At 39.9% G+C, this 22,564-nt stretch overlaps 1 protein-coding gene across 1 annotated transcript; it reads right to left on the reverse strand.

The window, feature by feature from the left end:
- Positions 1–20,855: 20,855 nt before the first annotated feature.
- MTRNR2L10 (MT-RNR2 like 10) lies at positions 20,856–21,900 on the reverse strand. Its single transcript, XM_033201019.1, has one exon. It carries the CDS (start codon positions 21,458–21,460, stop codon positions 21,386–21,388), a length of 75 nt encoding a protein of 24 aa, XP_033056910.1. The 5' UTR covers positions 21,461–21,900; the 3' UTR covers positions 20,856–21,385.
- Between the last annotated feature and the right edge of the window lie 664 nt (positions 21,901–22,564).

Here is a 22,564-nt window from a genome sequence, read left to right on the forward strand (position 1 = left end):
TCCCTCCCTCCCTCCCTCCCCCTTCCTTCCTTCCTTCCTTCCTTCCTTCCTTCCTTCCTTCTTCCTTTCTTCCTTCTTTGTACAAAAATAAGTGAATTTATTTCTTCTCAGTAAAAATATCAGAATATTTCATAAATTTTGTGAGGTTTTTCTTTGAAATTTTTATTTTGGGTTGAGGGGTACATGTGCAGGTTTGTAATATAGGTAAATGCGTGTCACAGGGGTTTGTTGTACAGATAATTTTGACACTCAGGTATTAAGCCTAGTGTCCATTAGTTATTTTTCCATATCCTCTCCCTCCTCCTACTCTCCACCCTCTGATAGGCCCCAGTGTGTTGGTCCTTGCTATGTGTCCATGTGTTCTCATCATTTAGTTCCCACTTATAAGTGAGTACATGTGGCATTTGGTTTTCTGTTCCTACATTAGTTTGCTAATGATAATCACCTCCAACTCCATCCATGTTGCTGCAAAGGTCATGATGTCTCTCTCTTTCTTACAGATGCATAGTATTCCATGGTGTATATGTACAACATTGTCTTTATCCAGTCTACTATTGATGGGCATTTAGGTTGATTCTGTCTTTTTTTTATTGTGAATAGTGCTTCAATGAACATACTTGTGCATGTGTCTTTATATACCCAGTAATGGAATTCTGGGTCAAATGGTTGTTCTGCTTTTAGCTTTTTGAGGAATTGCCACACTCCTTTCCACAATGGTTGAAATAATTTACACTTCCACCAATGGTGTATAAGCATTGCCTTTTCTCCATTCTACTTATGTCGGAGACTTCTAGGGATTCCAGCTCTCTCAGTTGCCTATGTTTGAACTTTATGAATTTGTTACATTTCAGTTGTTTCCTTCTTACCCACTTTTATGACTGTCACTTCTCGCACATATGTTCTGCCAGAGGTAACACAGTTTGTGTGTCTCATCTCTCCTCAGAGGGACTTGTCATCCTCTTGTATCAGTTTCCATGGCCGCCTTATTACCTCAGCTCTCTCATGATCTAAAAAAAAAATGATAATATAGACTATTAGGCTTTTTCTCATTTTCAGGGCTAAAGTGACTTTCTCTTGAGCCTTTCTAAATATTATGTGGAGGTAGAGCTCTCCTTTGTTAATATTTTGACTACTGGTACAAAAATGCAGCATTCAAATATTTGAATTAAAAGATAATCCAGGGGATAGTTGACTATGGCTTGGAAGCTAAATCCAGCCCATGGCTCATTTTTGCATAGCCTTTAAGAGAAAGACTTTTTTTTTTTTTTTACATTTTAAACTCTTATTTTTAAAAACCACAGCAATATGCCACAGAATCTATGTGGCCCACAAAGACTAAAATATTTATTGCCAAGCCTGTTAAAGAAAAATCCATGACCCTGTATTAATCTAATATGTACTATTCTGCATTACATTAAGGCATACATTTTCATCCAATATTTAATTTATTTACTCACAGACTGAAAAGTATGGATTACTTTCTGATCTTACCCTATCACCTTAAGAAAGCATCCAGCTTTACCAAACCATGTTTTCAGTCTGAGAAACTTGTCCCAGGGCTTAAATGAATACAGAAACATATATCTGAGGTCGGAGATTGTCAGGACTTGTTTCTGGTCATAACCCTGCTGACTAAAACAGGATCTGATTCAGACAGAATAAAGTGGATAAACTGGCAGAAACACAGCAGATGGCCATAAGGGTGATCCCTGGCTGCCTTTATTGCTTATTAGCATGAGACACTCCCACCAGCACCATCACAGTTTACAAATGCCATGGCAATGACCTGGAAGTTACAACAGCTTCCCATGGCAATGGCCTGGAAGTTACTACCTTTCATAGAAAGTTCTAAATATCTCACCCCTCAACTTGCATTAACCTGCCCTTAATGTACGTATCAGTCAATAGAATGTGTTTGCAAAGACCCCATAGGTTGGTGACTCTGAGTGTAGTGCCTGTGAGTCAGCCCTGCTCTGCAAGAAGCAGTTCCATTCAATAAAGGATTGCTGTCTGACACTACCAGCTCACACTTGAAATCTCTCCTGGGCAAAGCCAAGAGCCCTGTCAGGCTAAGCTTCAATTTTGGGGCTAGCCTATCCTGCATCAGTTTCAAAAGGAGAATTTTTCCAAGTATTCCATGACTGTGTATTTCTCAAGGTCATTTTTTAAAAATGTCAATATCTCAGAATCTTTCATTCTATGTCTTGGTCAATGTGTCATTTATGTAAGCCTGATGGTGACATATACCTCAAGTGTAATGACTGTTAGTCTATTATAAATGCAGTAGAATTATTGCCCAGTGAGACGTAACATCAAATATCCATATTTAATTGCATTGGACTCCTCCAAGTACTTACAGGAAAGTTGGTAAGAATATATATTCATGCTTGAAAATATTTTGGAATACGTGTAAAATGGATCAAATCCAAATACCACAGATGGCACTGTCACTAGATGCTGATGAAGTACATAATAGGAACCACAAGAGGCAGTCAATAATAAAGGGGGGAAATGAAAGGGAACACATCAAAGCACCATCAGACAAGTGCAGAAGCACACACATGAACACACCCTGTAGTTGCAGAAACACATGTTAGAAACTAAAGCCCCACCACTAATTAGATTTTTTCTCACCAACTCAGGAGTTCGCAAATGAGTTTGCTAAGGGTCAAACGCCCACAATAAAACGGACCAATTTAAATATCACTGAGAGTTACTTAAAGCATTATGTGGAAAGCTACAGACAACAGTGAATTTATTCTGAGCAAGTCTTAATCCATCATCTTCACAGATGGCTAAAGAAAGGGCCTCTAAACATTTTGTCTCGTAATCTCTAAGGTAGTGACCTTCAAACTCTTTTATTATAATGCATGAGAAATACACAGTTTGTATATATTTCAGTACACAAATAAAATATAAGTATGTATATGTGGGTGTGCCATGTATTTATATATTTTGTATGCAATGGATACTATTTACTATTTTATCTCATTTCTTTAAAATTGTCATTCTTTGAACTCATCCAGCTGGTCAAGGGTTATCTCCCACAAGAATGGTGGGAAGAAGCTTAAATTTGGCATGAGGTTAAACACTGCCCTTTTAAGCTGGAGTGCGGCTACTCAGCAATCATTAAAATCCAGGTCTCCGTGAAGCACAACCATGCAGCCATCTGATGCTGTGACTTTGATCGTGTGCTAATTAGTTGCTCACAGAAAGTCTAAATCCAGAAATCACTATCTCCCATTCTTTGAGAACTTCTGAGTGCACTATACTAAAAACTAGAATTAACAAGAAGATAAAAGATACACTAATATTAGGTCAGGATTATGACAAATGACGTTTTTCAATCCCAAAACTCTTTGAAGCCCTAGTCTAAAAATCCTTGTCTTGTTGACTCCATCAATCCTAAATCATTATGATTCCTACCCAATTCTAACAAAACTGTCCCCGACTTTAAAAGACCCACTTTACACCAGATTTCAAAATCAGAATAAATGTGCCTAAAGCCAGTCCACATCTGACATACTAGTGGCTCTTTTGAGGTAGTGCTCTTCCTTACAGTGTTATGCAAATAATGTCAGAGCTGTCTTATGAACAGGTTATTTGGATGCTATTTGGGGAGTACAGTTTATGATGAGCACAGTCACCACTGCTGTGCATCATGTCACAGTAGACTGAGCCTAGATCCTACCATCAACATCTATGGAGATTTCTGAACTATACACTGCCTGAATGACCTACAGGTATATTCATGTAAATTTGTTACTATTCCAGAGACTTAAATGTGCAATAACATAACCTAAAAATAGTAAACAGGTGTGTATTTATTTAGTCTGCATTAGAATTTAGTTAAACTCATTGCAAGCATTACAGAAAACACAGAACCAAATAAAAATTGGTTAATCAAAGCATGTATAAAAATTGGCCAAGGTGGGAGGATCACTTGAGCCCAGGAATTCAAGACCAGCCTGAGCAACACAGTGAGACCACTGCCTAAAAACATAAATCAATCAATTGCCCAGGTGTGGTGTCCACACATGTAGTACCAGCCACTCAGGGGAACTGCTTCTTTAGGATTGCTTGAGCCCAGGAGATCGAGGTTGCAGTGAGGTATGGTCATGCCACTGCCCTCCAGCCTGGGTGACTGAGCGACATCCTGTCTGAAGAAAAGCATTTATAAATATAGATATGAAAATAATTTAGTTCTTTCACAAAAGGTCTTTCTGAGACACGTCCTCCACTAAGGGTGATATGGGACTGTCTGTTCCCAAAGTTTCTGGATGCATGAGAATGGTTGGGCAAGAGACAAAACAAAACAAAACAAAACAAAACAAAAAGATCTCTCAAGTCCCTTTCTTTATGTTCCTGAGACCCTGTGGATGTGAGTCTGGGGACAGCAGGAAAACCCTGTCTGGCCCTGCATGTGCCTGACTTAATAGTGTGCATGCCCCTTGCTGGGCAAGTCCTTTGCTGCTCATGTGCCTTAGTGTCTGTCTCCTGTCCCTGCAGAGCCCTGACAGATGGTGACTTTTTTATTTTATTTTATTTATTTTTTATTGTTTTTAGATGGAGTCTCGCTCTGTTGCCCAGGCTGGCATGCAGTGGCGTGATCTTGGCTTACTGCAAACTCCACCTCCCAGGTTCTAGCAATTCTTCCTCAGCCTCCCGAGTGACTGGGACTACAGGTGCATGCCACCACGCCCGGCTAATTTTTTGAATTTTAGGAGAGATGGGATTTCAACGTGTTGCCCAGGCTGTTCTCGAAATCCTGAGCTCAGACAATCTGTCTGCCTCGGGCTCCCAAAGTGTTAGGATTACAGGCGCGAGCCACTGGGCTTGGCGACAGATGGTGACTTCTTTTGTTCTTGCCAACTAGGATCCAGCCGGTAGGTCCACAGATCATTCCTCCCAGAAGTTGAAGGGGGAGTGAGCATGAGGAGGGGCGGGTGGTCTTTGCGTGCATCAGGCGACTGGATCCATGGCCATGTAGAGAAAAGGTTGCGAAGTGGTCATCCTTCTACTAAAAGGCAGTAATGCTGCCTTGGCCTCGTCGTCGTGGGGAGACCAGACAAGGGAGGAAGGAGGGCCCTGGAGGGGAAGAGGGTCAGCTGAACATGGAGTGAGTTGTGAAGGGGTACACTATTTGAGGTCTTTGAGTCCCTAGAGCATATGAATCTGCCCACAGAGGACGGATTCCAACCTCCTTAGTGGGGACCTGGGGAGAGGAGGACTGGACGTGGCAGGACAAGGAGGGGCAACTCAGCCCACAGGACAAAGTCAGATCTCACTGCGCATGCTTCTTGGGTGACCGCCTCAGTGCGCATGTTCACTAGGCTTCTTCTGGTGGACCTCTTTGCAGCACGTTGCAAACGCTATGGAGCTGAGAGGTTGTGAGGGTTGCTTTCCTGCTGTCTGAACTCTTCTCCCCTACTGAAACGTAACGGGTAGGTCCGCAGGGCAGTCCTTCTGGGAGGTGAAGTGAGAATGAGTGTGAGGAGGAGCCAGTAAGCTTCTAAATGGGTCAGGCTGCGTGGTCCCTGGCTCAGAGGTAGAAGTGCCTCAACGTCGTCATCTTTCTCATGCGGCACCAGGGCCATGGGCCTTCTGGTCTTGGCAGGGCCACAACTAGGGAGGAAGGAGGGCCACGGAGTGGAGGGGGGTCAGGCGGAGATGGGGCGACTGCTGGGGTTGCTGTTGGAGGTATCTGAGTCCTGGAAGCATCTGGAACCCCCAACAGAGGACAGATTCCAGACTCCTAGGTGGGGAGTCTGGGTGGGTGGGAAGGAATGGGAAGGGACGAAGTGCATGGTAAGGAAGGAGCTTAGAAACTGGGAATGCCGCAGGCTGGTGACCACAGCCCTGAGGTCTGTAGAGTGACTGGCAGAGGTGGCCCGTGAGGAGCACCCAGCACTGTGTCGCAATTTCTGAACTCCACCATGGAGGTTTGAATGGGCGGGGCTCTGTATTTCAACAAAATTTGATTTTAGGGGGCAAATGGGCCTAGCAAATGGGTGTGTGAGAAAAGTCGTTGTCACTCAAATTTTAATTCTCTAGCTGTATTTTCCTAAATGTCTCCGTGATGGAGAGTTCAATTGTGACACCAAAAACCTTATCAGAAATTTCCTGAGTCTTTGCCAGGAGCCTTAAGACATTGCTGTGCTAGCTTGACCAACATAAGTAGCTTTGTAAGCATACGATTCAGAAGACATACACACACATTTGTCCCTGGGACTTACTTTCAAAGTTTTTCCAAATTAAAAAAAAAATTGCAAGTTAACATTTGTCCATAAAAGTGGCCAAATATAGCTATCCTCTCAAGTGCATTTTCCTAATCAGGATATTCTGTTTGCAGAGTGAAATATGAGGTACCAAGGAATATCAACATATAGGCCTATACCAGAAGTTTATGACCTTCTGAGCTGACTGTGCCTCTGCTTGTGAGTGCCTTAACGTTCAATATTTTCTATTAGCAGAACGTTATTTTTGTGATAGTGTTATTAAACTAGTATACATACACTGGTAAAAGGTCTTCCGTGCTGATAAAAAAATGATCATGGCATCTCATGAAGGACAGACTAATCCAAGAGGATTATGTTCTGGTTTTGTCTGAATAGATGATCTTCTGTTCCCCGGTTTTTTGCCCATGACTTCCTTCTCATGCTTATTGATAACTGATTGCACACATCTCTACCAAGATAGATTAAAATGGCTACCAAAGCCCTTAAGGGTAACTGTATTAGAGTAAACTCTCTGTGGAAGAGTAACTTTATGAAACATTAAGAATATGAAATAGTGTCGGAGAAATGTCTTTAGACTTATGATCAGAAGTATCTATGTATTCTGTATACTTATATTATTGAGAAGTATGTCAGTGTATTTGCACACACTCACCGCTCCTGGTCCCGGGAGCTCAGTCATGAAGAGTCTCAAGAAGAGGAACCACTAACTGAAAGTCGGGATCCTACACCTGGTCAAGAAAGAGAAGAAGATCAGGTGCAGCTGAGATTCAAGGTGCTGGGAAGGGAACAAAAGATGTCTGTGGGAAGGGGAGGAGGCCTATGTGTGCATCACGCATTATGCCATGACCAGTAAGGGGAGGAAAGAAAACATTAGGAAAAGATCGCAAACATTTGCTGAAATTTGGCTGTAAAAGTGAAGAGTATAGTTTGCAGTCTTATGCAGTCTCTGGATATAATGAATCTTCTCTTTTTCTTTGCGATCTACTTTGTATGCTTGCAAATACAGTCCCTGCTAAATTAGAACTTAGGTGACCACAGCCTTGAGTTCTGTAGAGCGCTTGGTAGAGGTGTCCAGTGAGGAGCACCCAGCACTATGTTGCAACTTCTCAACTCCACCCTGGAGATTCGAATGGGAGGGGCTCTGCATTCCAACAAAACTTGATTTTTGAAACCATCTGATGTAAGAAAATGTACATTATTTCACTAGTGTAATTTGATCTTCTTAGAATGTTGTATCATCTTCTCAGCTGTGGTGTCCACAGCGTTGTATGCACCCTTTAATAGCGTGTAGAGTGCCAAGTCACCCTACCTTTTAACACCCTGAATAAAGCCCATTTGCATAGGGATGTTAGTCCCATTTTATAAATAAGAAAACTGAGGCTCATGGGTTGAGGTTTACCAAAGAACACTTGAGTCATGGAGACAGAATTCATATTTCATTTCAAGTTTATTCATATTTCAAGATGATGATTCCTCCTATCATCTATGTTGTAAGAGAAAGTGACTGGTTTTGCTTAAGATGCATAATACTCAAATATGGCTGTACTATAAGGTACTTCAGTATTGGCTCAGGACAAAACACGGTTCAGTGAAGCAGGATAGAAATTCCAGAAAAGAGCTCAATGAATGACAGCCACTGTTTCCTTTCATTGGTGTTTTTCACAGTATGTTTGGTAAAAGTTGGATAATTCAGGACACTGGCATATGGATAGCTATATTAGTATGATTTTGAGGGACTTTTAAGAGTTGTTTAAACACTTTTATAATTAGAAACTTAAAGTGCCATAAGATTATCATGAAACAGAAATTGTTTCCTCAACAGGTAGCATTTTCAAGGTAAACACTGACAGAATTTGGGCCATGGATTATTTAGCAATTCACTGTTAAGGGGTTTCCAGAATATGGTTGTCCATAATGCTAGTTTGTTTGTTTGTTTGTTTATTTATTTATTTATTTATTTTAAATTATACTTTAAGTTCTGGGATGTATGTGCAGAATGTGCAGGTTTGTTACAGAGGTATACACATGCCATGATGGTTTGCTGCACCCATCAACCTGTAATCTACATTGGATATTTCTTCTAATATTCTCCCTCCCCTCATGCCCCCAGCCCCCAACAGGCCCTGGTGTGTGATGTTCCCCTCCCTGTGTCCATGTGTTCTCATTGTTCAACTCCCACTTATGAATTAGAACATTCAGCGTTTGGCTTTCTTTTCCTGTGTTAGTTTGCTGAGAATGATGGTTTCCAAAGGACATGAACTCATCCTTTTTTTTATGGCTGTGTAGTATTCCATGGTGTATATGTGCCACATTTTCTTTATCCAGTCTATCATTGATGGGCATTTGGGTTGGTTCTGAGTCTTTGCTATTGTGAATAGTGCTGCAATAAACATATGTGTGCATGTTTCTTTAGTAGAATGATTTATAATCCTTTGGGCGTATACCCAGTTATTTATTTGCACTCAACTTCCTGTACTCTCACTGTGGGACAGTGATTTTGCTGTTGTTGTTGGTACTTTATTCTCATTGAGATTCATCTATGGAAAGTTACATATAGAGCCTTTGGACCTAAGCATAACTTTAATTAATTTTAACCAGAAATTTTTCAAGTTACTTCAACAAGGGATGGGTGTCACGATTGTATGACTTGTCATAAGCCAGCCAATACATTGATGTAAACTTTCAGAAAATTACATTTAAGTTATGATTAAAATGCTATTTATGTGGCAGACTTCAGATATCTTAGGTAGTTGATACTTGCTATTCATAATACACAATGCTAACATATGGAAAATGTAGGTGTAGTGTGGTTTATCCTTAGATTGTCATTTAAAATAAGATTTCAGGCCAGGACCAGTGCCTCATGTATATAATCCCAAAACATTGGGAGGATAAGGCCAGCAGATCCCTTGAGCCCAGGAGATTGAGGCCAGCCTGGGCAACACAGGGAAACCCCATCTCTACCAAAAAATACAAAAATTATACTTGGTGGTGGCATTCACCTGTAGGCTCAGCTACTCATGAGGCTTAGACAGGAGGATCCGTTGAGCCCAGAAGGTTGGGCCTGCAGTGGGCCAAGGTGGTACCACTGCACTGCAGCCTGGACAGAGTGAGACCCTGTCTCAAAAAACAATTAAATACATAAAATACGAAAAGACTTCATAATACGAGAAAACGAAATTGTAACATTTTTGCATCACATTTGTTATGACACTAGCCTACAGGCTTTTATTTCATAATGCTGAGGAAAAGAATATTATCATTTCCTTATTTATATTTTATGTTTGTCTGCTTCAGTTGATAATTTTTGCATTTTTAAGTGTCTGACCTGGAAGCTGATCTCCAAGAGCTGTCTCAGTCAAAGACTGGAAATGAATGCAGAGATGATCCTGATGTCAAGGGGAAGATTCTGCCAAAACTAGAGCATTTTAAAATGCCAGAAGCAGGTACGTTATCCATTAAATGCAAAATTAGGTGCTTTCTGTTTTCTACAAAATTATACTTTTGATAATAGAAAGAGAGAATATTAGTGCCCCTTTAAAAACAGAACTTAAATGCAGACTTTCTTTGAAAGGTAGTTCAGACCCTGAATGCCTGACTGCAAGACTTAAACACTATCAGATACAGAAACAAATTGGGTCAAAGCCATATTGAATCGTCAAATGTGAAAGCATTTTCTTCTGAGTATAACCAACAGCTAATAATTTTCCAATTAGTTTTTAATGTCTGCTTTTAAAAAATACATTGTAATGCCATTTGTAATACCAGTTTGTGTGAAATGTGCTGAGAACTGAAGAGGATTCTAGTACCAGCTCTACCATAATTTGTGATATTCTTAATGAATCCCATAAATTCTACACCCACGTTTGCTCTTATTGAAAATAGTGAATGAACATCAGATTAAATTCTATTTCAGTGCTGATTTCTGCATGCTGTGGTTTTGTTGGATAGAATACAAAGATACTCGACTTTCATGATTTGTTTATCATAATAATCAGCTTCAGTTCAATTATAATATCTGAGTTGAGACTTCATTGCTCCTAAGAAAATAAACAACCACTCTGCTTGATATTTGTTTCTCTAGATGGAGACCTTAATGACTGTTTTTGGATTTTGTCAACATCTGAATTCTGTGGCTCTTAGTGAAGCCTTGAATATCTGAATAATAGAATGGCAGGAGACAGGTTTCTGTGGCCCATGAAGTAGGGAGAATGCATGTAGGTTAGTGAGCATGCTGCTTGCCCTACTGTTAGTCTTCATGAGCTACTGTGTGTAATTAGATTGAAGACACATATGATAGAATCACCTCTAACTATATCATAGATTACATATTACAAATTTCTGTCTTGAGATGTCAGTTAACAGGATCTAAAGTTTAAAGTCCAGGGGCATGCCCAGATGGCCATATAGGAAAAGCTCCAGCCTCCAGCTCCCAACGTGAGCGACACAGCAGATGGGTGATTTCTGCATTTTCAACTGAGGTACCGGGTTCATCTCACTGGGGCATGTTGGACAGTTGGTGCTGGCTTGCGGGTGCAGCCCGACCAGTGAGAGCTGAAGCAGGGCGAGACATTATCTCACCTGGGAAGCGCAAGGGGGAAGGGAATTCCTTTTCCTAGCCAAAGGAAATTGAGACACACAACACCTGGAAAATTGGGTAACTCCCACCCTAACACTGTGTTTTACCAATGGTCTTAGCAAATTACACACCAGGAGATTATATCCCACACCTGGTCCAGAGGGTGCCATGCCCACGGAGCCTCCCTCATTGCTAGCACAGCAGTCTGAGATCTAATTGCAATGCAGCAGCGAGGCTGAGGGAGGGGCGCCTGGCATTGCTGAGGCTTAAGTAGGTAAACAAAGCCGCTGGGAAGCTCGAATTGGGTGGAACCCACCACAGCTCAAGGAGGCCGGCCTGCCTCTGTAGACTCCACCTCTGGGGATGGGGCATAGCTAAACAAAAAGCAGCAGAAACCTCGGCAGAGGTAAATATCCCTGTCTGACCGCTTTGAAGACAGCAGTGGATCTCCCAGCATGGAGATTGAGATCTGAGAACAGACAGACTGCCTGCTCAAGTGGGTCCCTGACCCCTGAGTAGCCTAACTGGGAGACATCCCCTACTAGGTGCAGACTTACACCTCACACCTCACAAGGCTGCGTACACCCCTGAGACGAAGCTTCCAGAGCAAGAATCAGACAGCAACACTCGTTGTTCAGAAACATTCTATCTTCTGCAGCCTCCGCTGCTGATACCCAGGCAAACAGGGTCTGGAGTGGACCTCAAGCAAACTCCAACAGACCTACAGCTGAGGGTCCTGACTGTTAGAAGGAAAACTAAAAAACAGAAAGGACACCCACACCAAAACCCCATCAGTACGTCACCATCATCAAAGACCAAAGGCAGATAAAACCACAAAGATGGGGAAAAAGCAGTGCAGAAAAGCTGGAAATTCAAAGAATAAGAGCGCATCTCCCCCTCCAAAGGAACGCAGCTCATCGCCAGCAATGGAGCAAAGCTGGACGGAGAATGACATTGATGAGTCAAGAGAAGAAGGCTTCAGTCAATCAAACTTCTCAGAGCTAAAGGAGGAAGTACGTAACCAGTGCAAAGAAACTAAAAACCTTGAAAAAAGATTTGACGAATGGCTAACTAGAATAACCAATGTAGAGAAGTCCTTAAAAGAACTGATAGATATGAAAACCATAACACGAGAACTACGTGACAAATGCACAAGCTTCAGTAACCGAGTCGATCAACTGGAAGAAAGAGTATCAGCGATTGAAGATCAATTGAATGAAATGAAGTGAGAAGAGAAGTATAGAGAAAAAAGAGTAAAAAGAAACGAACAAAGCCTCCGAGAAATATGGGATTACGTGAAAAAACCAAATCTACATCTGATTGGTGTGCCTGAAAGTGACGGGGAAAATGGAACCAAGTTGGAAAACACTCTGCAGGATATCATCCAGGAGGACTTCCCCAACCTAGTAAGGCAGGCCAACATTCAAATTCAGGAAATACACAGAACACTACAAAGATACTCCTTGAGAAGGGCAACTCCAAGACACATAATTGTCAGATTCATCAAAGTTGAAATGAAGGAAAAAATGTTAAGGGCTGCCAGAGAGAAAGGTCGGGTTACCCACAAAGGGAAGCCCATCAGACTAACAGCAGATCTCTCGGCAGAAACACTCCAAGCCAGAAGAGAGTGAGGGCCAATGTTCAACATTCTTAAAGCAAAGAATTTTCAACCCAGAATTTCATATCCAGCCAATCTAAGTTTCATAAGTGAAGGAGAAATAAAATCCTTTACAGACAAGCAAATGCTTAGAGATTTTGTCACCACCAGGCCTGCGTTACAAGAGATCCTGAAGGAAGCACTAAACATGGAAAGGAATAATAGGTACCAGCCATTGCAAAAACATGCCAAAATGTAAAGTCCATTGATGCAGGGAAGCAACTGCGTCAACTAATGAGCAAAATAACCAGCTAATATCATAATGACAGGATCAAGTTCACACATAGCAATATTAACCTTAAATGTAAATGGACTAAATGGTCCAATTAAAAGACACAGCCTGGCAAATTGGATAAAGAGTCAAGACGCATCAGTTTGCTGTATTCAGGAGACCCATCTCACATGCAGAGACATACATAGGCTCAAAATAAAGGGATGGAGGAAGATCTACCAAGCAAATGGAAAACAAAAAAAAGCAGGGGTTGCAATCTTTTCTCTGATAAAACAGACTTTAAACCATCAAAGATCAAAAGAGACAAAGAAGGCCATTACATAATGTTAAAGGGATCAATTCAACAGGAAGAGCTAACTATCCCAAATATATATGCACCCAATACAGGAGCACCCAGATTCATAAAGCAAGTCCATAGAGACTTACAAAGAGACTTAGACTCCCATACAGTAATAATGGGAGACTTTAACACCCCACTGTCAACATGAGACAGATCAACGAGACAGAAAGTCAACAAGGATATCCAGGAATTGAACTCAACTCTGCACCAAGTGGACCTAATAGACATCTACAGAACTCTGCACTCCAAATCAACAGAATATACATTCTTCTCAGCACCAGATCGCACTTATTCCAAAATTGACCACATCATTGGAAGTAAAGCACTCCTTAGCAAATGTACAAGAACAGAAATTATAACAAACTGTCAGACCACAGTGCAATCAAACTAGAACTCAGGACTAAGAAACTCAAATAAAACCTCTCAACTACATGGAAACTGAACAACCTGCTCCTGAATGACTACTGGGTACATAACGAAATGAAAGCAGAAATAAAGATGTTCTTTGAAACCAGTGAGAACAAAGATACAACATACCAGAATTTCTGGGACACATTTAAAGCAGTGTGAAGAGGGAAATTTATAGCACTAAATGCCCACAAGAGAAAGCAGGAAAGATCTAAAATTGACACCCTAACATCACAATTAAAGGAACTAGAGAAACAAAAGCAAACACATTCAAAAGCTAGCAGAAGGCAAGAAAGAACTAAGATCAGAGCAGAACTGAAGGAGATAGAGACACAAAAATCCCTCCAAAAAGTCAATGAGTCCAGGACCTGGGTCTTTGAAAATATCAACAAAATTGATAGACCGCTAGCAAGACTCATAAAGAAGAAAAGAGAGAAGAATCAAACAGATGCATTAAAAAAGATAAAGGGGATATCACTACTGACCCCACAGAAATACAAACTACCATCAGAGAATACTATAAGCACCTCTATGCAAATAAAGTAGAAAACCTAGAAGGAGTGGATAATTTCCTGGACACTCTCCCAAGACTAAACCAGGAAGAAGCTGAATCCCTGAATAGACCAATAGCAGGCTCTGAAATTGAGGCAATAATTAATAGCCTACCAACCAAAAAAAGTCCAGGACCAGACGGATTCACAGCTGAATTCTACCAGAGGTACAAGGAGGAGTTGGTACCATTCCTTCTGAAAGTATTCCAATCAATAGAAAAAGAGGGAATCCTCCCTAACTCATTTGATGAGGCCAACATCATCATCCTGATACCAAAGCCTGACAGAGATACAACAAAAAAGAGAATTTTAGACTAATATGTCTGATGAACATTGATGTAGAAATCCTCAATAAAGTACTGACAAACTGAATCCAGCAGCACATCAAAAAGCTTATCCACCACGATCAAAGTGGGCTTCATCCCTGGGATGCAAGGTTGGTTCAACATATGCAAATCAAGAAACATAATCCATCATATAAACAGGACCACAGACAAAAACCACATGATTATCTCAATAGATGCAGAAAAGGCCTTTAACAAAATTCAACAGCCCTTCATCCTAAAAACGCTCAATAAATTCGGTATTGATGGGACATATCTCAAAATAATAAGAGCTATTTATGACAAACCCACAGCTAATATCATACTGAATGGGCAAAAACTGGGAGCATTCCCTTTGAAAACTGGCACAAGACAGGGATGCCCTCTTTCACCACTCCTATTCAACATTGTGTTGAAAGTTCTGGCCAGGACAATCAGGCAAGAGAAAGAAATCAAGGGTATTCAGTTAGGAAAAGAACAAGTCAAATTGTCTCTGTTTGCAGATGACAGGATTGCATATTTAGAAAACCCCATTGTCTCAGCCCAAAATCTCCTTAAGCTGATAAGCAACTTCAGCAAAGTCTGAGGATACAAAATCAATGCACAAAAGTCACAAGCATTCTTATACACCAGTGACAGACAAACAGAGAGCCAAATCATGAATGAACTCCCATTCAGAATAGCTTCAAAGAGAAGAAAATACCTAGGAATCCAACTTACAAGGGATGTCAAGGACCTCTTCAAGGAGAACTACAAACCACTGCTCAGTGAAATAAAAGAGGACACAAAGAAATGGAAGAACATACCATGTTCCTGGATAGGAAGAATCAATATCGTGAAAATGACCATACTGCACAAGGTAATTTATAGATTCAATGCCATCCCCATGAAGGTACCAATGACTTTCTTCACAGAATTGGAAAGAAACTGCTTTAAAGTTCATATGGAACCAAAAAAGAGCCTGCTTTGCCAAGACAATCCTAAGCCAAAAGAACAAAGCTGAAGGCATCACGCTACCTGAGTTCAAACTATACTACAAGGCTACAGTAACCAAAACAGCATGGTACTGGTACCAAAAACAGAGATATTGACCAATGGAACAAAACAGAGCCCTCAGAAATAATACCACACATCTACAGCCATCTGATCTTTGACAAACCTGACAAAAACAAGAAATGGGGAAAGGATTCCCTATTGAATAAATGGTGCTGGGAAGTTGGCTAGCCATAAGTAGAAAGCTGAAGCTGGATCCTTTCCTTACCCCTTATACGAAAATTAATTCAAGACGGATTAGAGACTTAAATGTTAGACCTAAAAGCATAAAAACCCTAGAAGAAAACCGAGGTAATACCATTCAGGACATAGGCTTGGGCAAGGACTTCATGTCTAAAACACCAAAAGCAACAGCAACAAAAGCCAAAATTGATGAATGGGATCTAATTAAACTAAAGAGCTTCTGCACAGCAAAAGAAACTACCGTTAGAGTGAACAGGCAACCTACAGAATGGGAGAAAATTTTTGCAATCTACTCATCTGACAAAGGGCTAATATCCAGAACCTACAAAGAACTCAATCAAATTTACAAGAAAAAAACAACCCCATCAGAAAGTGGGCAAAGGATATGGACACTTCTCAAAAGAAGACATTCATACAGCTAACAGACACATGAAAAAATGCTCATCATCACTGGCCATCAGAGAAATGCAAGTCAAAACCACAATGAGATACCATCTCACACCAGTTAGAATGGCAATCATTAAAAAAATCGGGAATCAACAGGTGCTGTAGAGGATGTGGAGAAAGAGGAACACGTTTACACTGTTGGTGGGACTGTAAACTAGTTCAACCATTGTGGAAAACAGTGTGGCGATTCCTCAAGGATCTAGAACTAGAAATACCATTTGACTTAGCCATCCCATTACTGGGTATATATCCAAAGGATTATAAATCATGCTGCTATAAAGACACATGCATACATATGTTTATTTCAGCAGTATTCACAATAGCAAAGACTTGGAATCAACCCAAATGTCCATCAATGACAGACTGGATTAAGAAAATATGGCACACATACACCATGGAATACTATGCAACGATAAAAAAGGATGAGTTTGTGTCCTTTGTAGGGACGTGGATGCAGCTGGAAACCATCATTCTCAGCAAACTGTCACAAGAAGAGAAAACCAAATACCACATGTTCTCACTCATAGGTGGGGATTGAATAATGAGATCACTTGGACACAGGAAGGGGAACATCACACACCGGGTCCTATTGTGGGGAGGGGGTAGGGGGGAGGTATAACATTAGGAGATATACCTAATGTAAATGACGAGTTAATGGGTGCAGCACACCAACATGGCACATGTGTACATGCGTAACAAACCTGCACATTTTGCACATGTATCCTAGAACTTAAAGTGTAATAAAAAAATAAAAATAAAGTTTAAAGTCCATAGCTCACTGATTCCTGAGTAGTCAGCATATTTTACCATATTTTCTAAATTGCCAACTGTTAATTAGAAGAGCTTCTGAATTTAAAGGAAACACTCCATGTTTTTGGAGGAAATTACCTAGATGTTTTTACTCTACACTGCTGAACCATTTCATTAGACTATTTACATTAAAAGATAGTTTTCAGACTATTTCCAGGAGCCTATTGAACAAGCCTCAGTTGCATTCTTAGGTAGATCATAGCCTTAAATGCAGATCTTATTAGAGTGGATAGCAAATTACATGATACAAGAAAATCATAATAAAAAACAAAACTAGTAATAATAAAAGAGCAACAGAATAAACCTAACAGAAGAGGAAAGAGGTAGTGAATAAAAGAAAGGTGTGAATCATTAGTAAAAGGCAAACTAATCCAAAAATAATAAATTTAACAGCTTGTTCTTTTGAAAAATAGCTACGAATAGAGTATCCAGTAGTATATAGTAGTTTACACTATCTAGAAGAAAATGGAAAAAGATGAACATGGAATGTGTATAAGACACAGGTTTTGAACATAGGCCATAATAGAAAATGAATACATTCTTGAACTCTAATATTTTCAAAGTATGGATGAAATTATTGATATAAGAACACACTCATTATTTAATATGTCTCAATAATACCTGAATATCTAAACATCGCAAAGACTGTAGAAGAACTTGTGACATTTGCCAGTTGTCCCTCAAGTACACTTACTTTTAGAAACAAATATTTGTCTTCTTCACGTGTCTTACTCTTCTTTTCCATTTCCCTCTATCTGTTCCTTTTTTGCCACACTGTTCATGATATATACTTATTTGATGTTTTGATGTCAAAAACGATAGTGATAGCTTAACACTAATGTAGCTATATAATTAATTATGTAAATGGATACTTTCCTAGTGAAAAAAGGGTCATTGTGGTTATAAAGTTAATGGCCCCTAAGATAGAAGAAACACCTGCCAAGTGGAGATAGAAGATGGTCAGATCCAGACACTCCTGCATGTGCTAGATTTCCTGCTAAAGGGGGATAAACTGTTCAGCTGGCTCCAGCGCCAGCTTCTGCTATTGAGGATGCAAGTGGAAGTAGAAGAGATGGGGGAAGAAGTCAGAACTCATGCTATTTATTCTAGGGAATGCCATGTCGGTGCACCAGTTATCAAAGGGACTAATCAGTTGCTGAATCCCCCAATTATGACTGGTATTACCAGAAAGAGGATCATGATGAATATGTGGGTGGTAACAATAACATTGTAGATCTGATCATCCCCTAGCGGAGTTCCTGATTGGCCTAATTCTGCTTGAATTAGGAGGTTTAAGGCGGTGCCTACTATCCCTTCCCATGTGCCGAATAGCAGGTATAGAGTTCCTATGTCTTTGTGGTTAGTCGAAAACAATCAACAATTGATGAACACAAGGGGGAAAAAAGGTAAAATAGCTGAGTAAGCATCAGACTGTAAATCTAAAGGCCTCTTTTTAGCAGCCCTGAGGGGATTTCTCATGTTGAATTGCAAATTCAAAGGAGAAAGGGGCTTCTCTCGTCTTTTCCTCCCAATGGCGGGAGAAGTAGATTGAAGCCAATTGATTAGGATGTTTAGCTGTTAACTAACTTTTCTTGGGTTTGAATTCCACCAATCTATCAAGGGCTTAGCTTCATTAAAGTGGTTGATTTGCATTCAATTGATGCAGAATAGAGTCTTGCAGTCCTCAGGTCTGTTACAGAAATTAAGTGTAATCTGCATGCTTTTAAGGCTCTTGGTCTTATTTAACCTAAACTTCTAAGTTATAGTTAGTATTAATGGAGAGATACGTAAGAGGAGGGTAGAAGAGATAAGTGGGGGGAAGAATGGCATGGGTTTTGTGTTTTCGAATTGTCATTTTATTTTCATATTATTAGATGTGGGGAATAATGTCACTGAGATGGAATAAATTAGGCATATGTAAAAGTACAGGTTGAGTAGGGTTATGATAGCTATAATAGTTTGGCAATAAGGTTCTTGTTTTTTTGCAAATTCTTGGATGATGATTCATTTAGGCAGGAACCCCGTTAATGGAGGTAAACCTCCTAGAGATAGTAGAATTAGTGGAATTATAGGTGTTAACCATGTTAATTTGTTTCAGGTGTGTGATAGTGACAGTGTTGTGGTGCTTATACTCAGGTTGAGTGTTAAAAATGCAGTTATTGTTAAGATAAAATAAGTAATTAGGTTTAGAATGGTAATGTTTGGGCTATAGAGTAGTGCTTCTATTATTTAACCTATGTGAGTGATTGAGGAGTAGGCTAAGATTTTACACAGTTGTGCTTGGTTAAGTCCTCCTCAGCTGCCTACTATAAAGGATAGAATTATGATAGATAGGAGGATGTCGTGTTTGTTGATGGGAAAATTTAAAACATAATCAATGTTTCTTCATAATGTCATGTGAGGAGAAGTATACCAGATATTAGAGAGGTTCCTTGGGTTACCTCTGGGACTCAGAAGTGAAAGGGGGCTGGCTATTCCTAGTTTTATTATTAGGGTCACTATTATTAAGGATGAAAATTGATTAATAGTGTTTATTATTGTTCATTGTCCAGAGGACAGGTTGTTGAAAAGGATACCTATTATGAGAATTACAGATGTGGTTGCTTGTGTAAGGAAATATTTGGTTTCTGCTTCTGTAGAGCTGTAGATCAGGGACTTATTTTTAAATTAGGATTGGGATAAGGGCTAGTATTTTATTTCTAGGCCTGTTCAGATGAGAAATCGGTGTGATCCTAGCATTGTGAAAAGAGTTCCTGTAAAAATAGTAAGGGAAATAACAAGTTGAGCTAAGGGATTAATCAGTATGGGAAGGGTGTAACCAACATTTTCTGGGTATGGGCCCGATAGCTTATTTAGCTGACCTTACTCTAGGACATGGTGTGATAGGTAGCATGGAGAATTTTGGATTCTCAGGGGTAGGTTCAATTCCTATAGTTCTAGAAATAAGAGGATTTTAACCTCTGTTGTTTACTCTATCAAAGTAATTCTTTTGTCAGACATATTTCCTATGTTTGGGGTGGGATGCTAGAAATTAGGACAGGGATTGAGATATGTCATATACAGAATGCTAGTGTAAGTGGTAGGAAATTTTTTCATGGAAGATATATGAGTTGGTTGTAGCAGAATCAAGAGTATGCTCTTAGAATTCATAAGAATAGAGTGGTTAAAAGAAGGGTCTTGGTAATGAAATTTGTGGTATAGAGTTCTGGTGAATATATGGTGTGTAGTGCTCCTAGGAAGATAGTGGTAGTTGTGACATTTATTATGATAATATTCATGTACTCTGCTATAAAGAAGAGGGCAAATGAGCTTACGGCATATTTGATGTTGAAACCTGAGACTAACTCTGATTCTCCTTCTGTTAGGTCAAAAGGGGCTCGGTTAGTTTCTGCTAGTGTGGAGATAACCATATTGTGGCTAGGGATCATGATGGTAGGAGCAGTCAGAGGAGTTCTTGCATTGTGATGAGTGCATATAAGTTAAATGAACCACTTATCAGTAAAACTGATAACAGGATAATGGCTAGGGTGACCTCATTTGAAATTGTCTGGACCATAGCTCGCGATGTGCCTATTAGTGCATAGTTTGAACTAGATGCTCATCCTGATCATAGAATAAATGGCTAGACTTGATGTCGTTAGTATAGATAGGAGGCCTATATTAAAATTAATTAGAGGATCTGGTATAGGGAGGGAGTTCATAAGAGGAGAGTGATAGAAAGGGCTAGGACTGGAGCAATAATGTAAAGGGTAATAGTAGATGTTGAGGGCTGTAAGGGTTCTTTGGTGAAAAGTTTTATTGTGTCAGCAAATGGTTAAAGCAGCCCGTAGGGACCTACAATGTTAGGTCCTTTGCATAGTTGTATGTAGCCTGAGATTTTTCATTCGATGAGTGTAAGTAATGCTATAGCGATGAAAGTAGGGATAATAAGTAGGAGAAGGTTAATTATAGGCATATTGTTAATGAGAGGAGTTGAACCTCTGATTATAAAGTTTTAAGTCTTATACAATTGCCGGGCTCTGCCATCTTAACAAACCCTGTTCTTGGGTAGGGTGTGTGATGATTTGTTAGATTGAGATAGCATCATCTATGGAGCGAGGGCACTTTATGAAGTGGGCCCTATTTCTCTTGCCCTTTTGTACTAGGGGAAATGTTAAATAGATAGAAACTGACCTGGATTACTCCGGTCTGAACTCAGATCACGTAGGACTTTAATCGTTGAACAAACGAACCCCTAATAGCGGCAACACCATTAGGAAGGATGTCCAGATCCAACATCGAGGTCATAAACCCTATTGTAGATATGGACTCTAGAATAGGATTGCACTGTTATCCCTAGGGTAACTTATTCCATTCATCAAATTATTGGGTCAATATATATTAACTTGCTTAGACTAGTGCAGTCTTAGTTTAGGTTGCTCAGAGGTTGAATTATGCTCTGAAGTCACCCCAACCAAAAATTTTAATGCAGGGATAATAGGCTAGAATCTGTAGACTTGTTTAAGTTTTTATTTGAATTAATAAATTAAAGCTCCATACACAGGGTCTTCTCGTCTTATTTGTTTATATCCGCCTCTTCGCGGATAGGTCAATTTCACTGATTAAAAGTAGAAGACAGCTGAACCCTCGTGTGGCCATTCATACAAGTCCCTATTTAAGGGACAAGTGATTATGCTACCTTTGCACAGTCAGGATACTGCAGCTGTTGAACATATGTCACTGGGCAGGCAGTGCCTCTAATACTGGTAATGCTAGATCATGTTTTTGGTAAACAGGTGGGGTAAAATTTGCCGAGTTCCTTTTACTTTTTGTATTCTTTCCTTACAGCATGCCTGTGTTGGGTTAACAGTGTAAATAATAAGATGCTTATTATATCATTTATTAATATTAGGCTGTCAGTGGGTTATTCCAGTCTGATGTAAGCTTATGCAATGGAGAATGCTTTCATATTACTTATATTAACATTATTGCTTCTATTAAGTAATAGATTAGTCCAATGTGATGTTAGGAGTTCAGTAAAGTGACTAGAATTTAAGATAGTTAGATGTTGAGCTTAAACACTTTCTTAGTTGGTGGCTGCTATTGGGCCAACTATGGTGGAAATATTTTTTACTCTCTCTAGGAAGGTTGTTTCCTAGGGTCTAAAGAGCTGTCTAAATTTACAGGGAGATTAAGTAATTGTGTGGGTAATTTTAAAGTTGAACTAAGATCCGTTCTTGGACAACCAGCTATCACCAGCCTCGGTAGGCTTGTCACTGCTACTCATGAATCTTCTCACTATTTTGCCACATAGGTAAGTGTGCTCTTTCAGTTGTTCTTGGGTAGCTCGTCTGGTTTTGGGGAACTTGGCTATAATTCTCTGTGTAAAGTTATTTCTAGTTAATACATTATGCAGAAGGTATAAGGGCTTGTCTTTGCTTTTTAATGCTTGATACAGTTCTTTCATCTTTCCCTTAAGGTACTATGTCTATTGTGCCAGGGTAAAAATGTCATTGCCTATACTTTTGTCTAGGGTAAATGGTTTGATTAAGATAATTTAATTATATTTTTAGCAAGGTTTGGAGCTAGAGTTGGCTCAAAGTAATCAGGTCGTGATGAAATCTTCCGGGTGTAATCCTGATGCTTTGGTTAAGCTACACTTTGGTTTGTCCAAGCACACTTTCCAGTACGCTTACCTTGTTATGACTTATCTCCTCTATATGTGCGTAGAAAATTTTTAGTAGTAGTGATTTCTGGAGTAAT

This window comes from Trachypithecus francoisi, unplaced genomic scaffold, assembly GCF_009764315.1.
Source record: "Trachypithecus francoisi isolate TF-2019V2 unplaced genomic scaffold, Tfra_2.0 Lachesis_group6, whole genome shotgun sequence".
NCBI lineage: Eukaryota > Metazoa > Chordata > Mammalia > Primates > Cercopithecidae > Trachypithecus > Trachypithecus francoisi.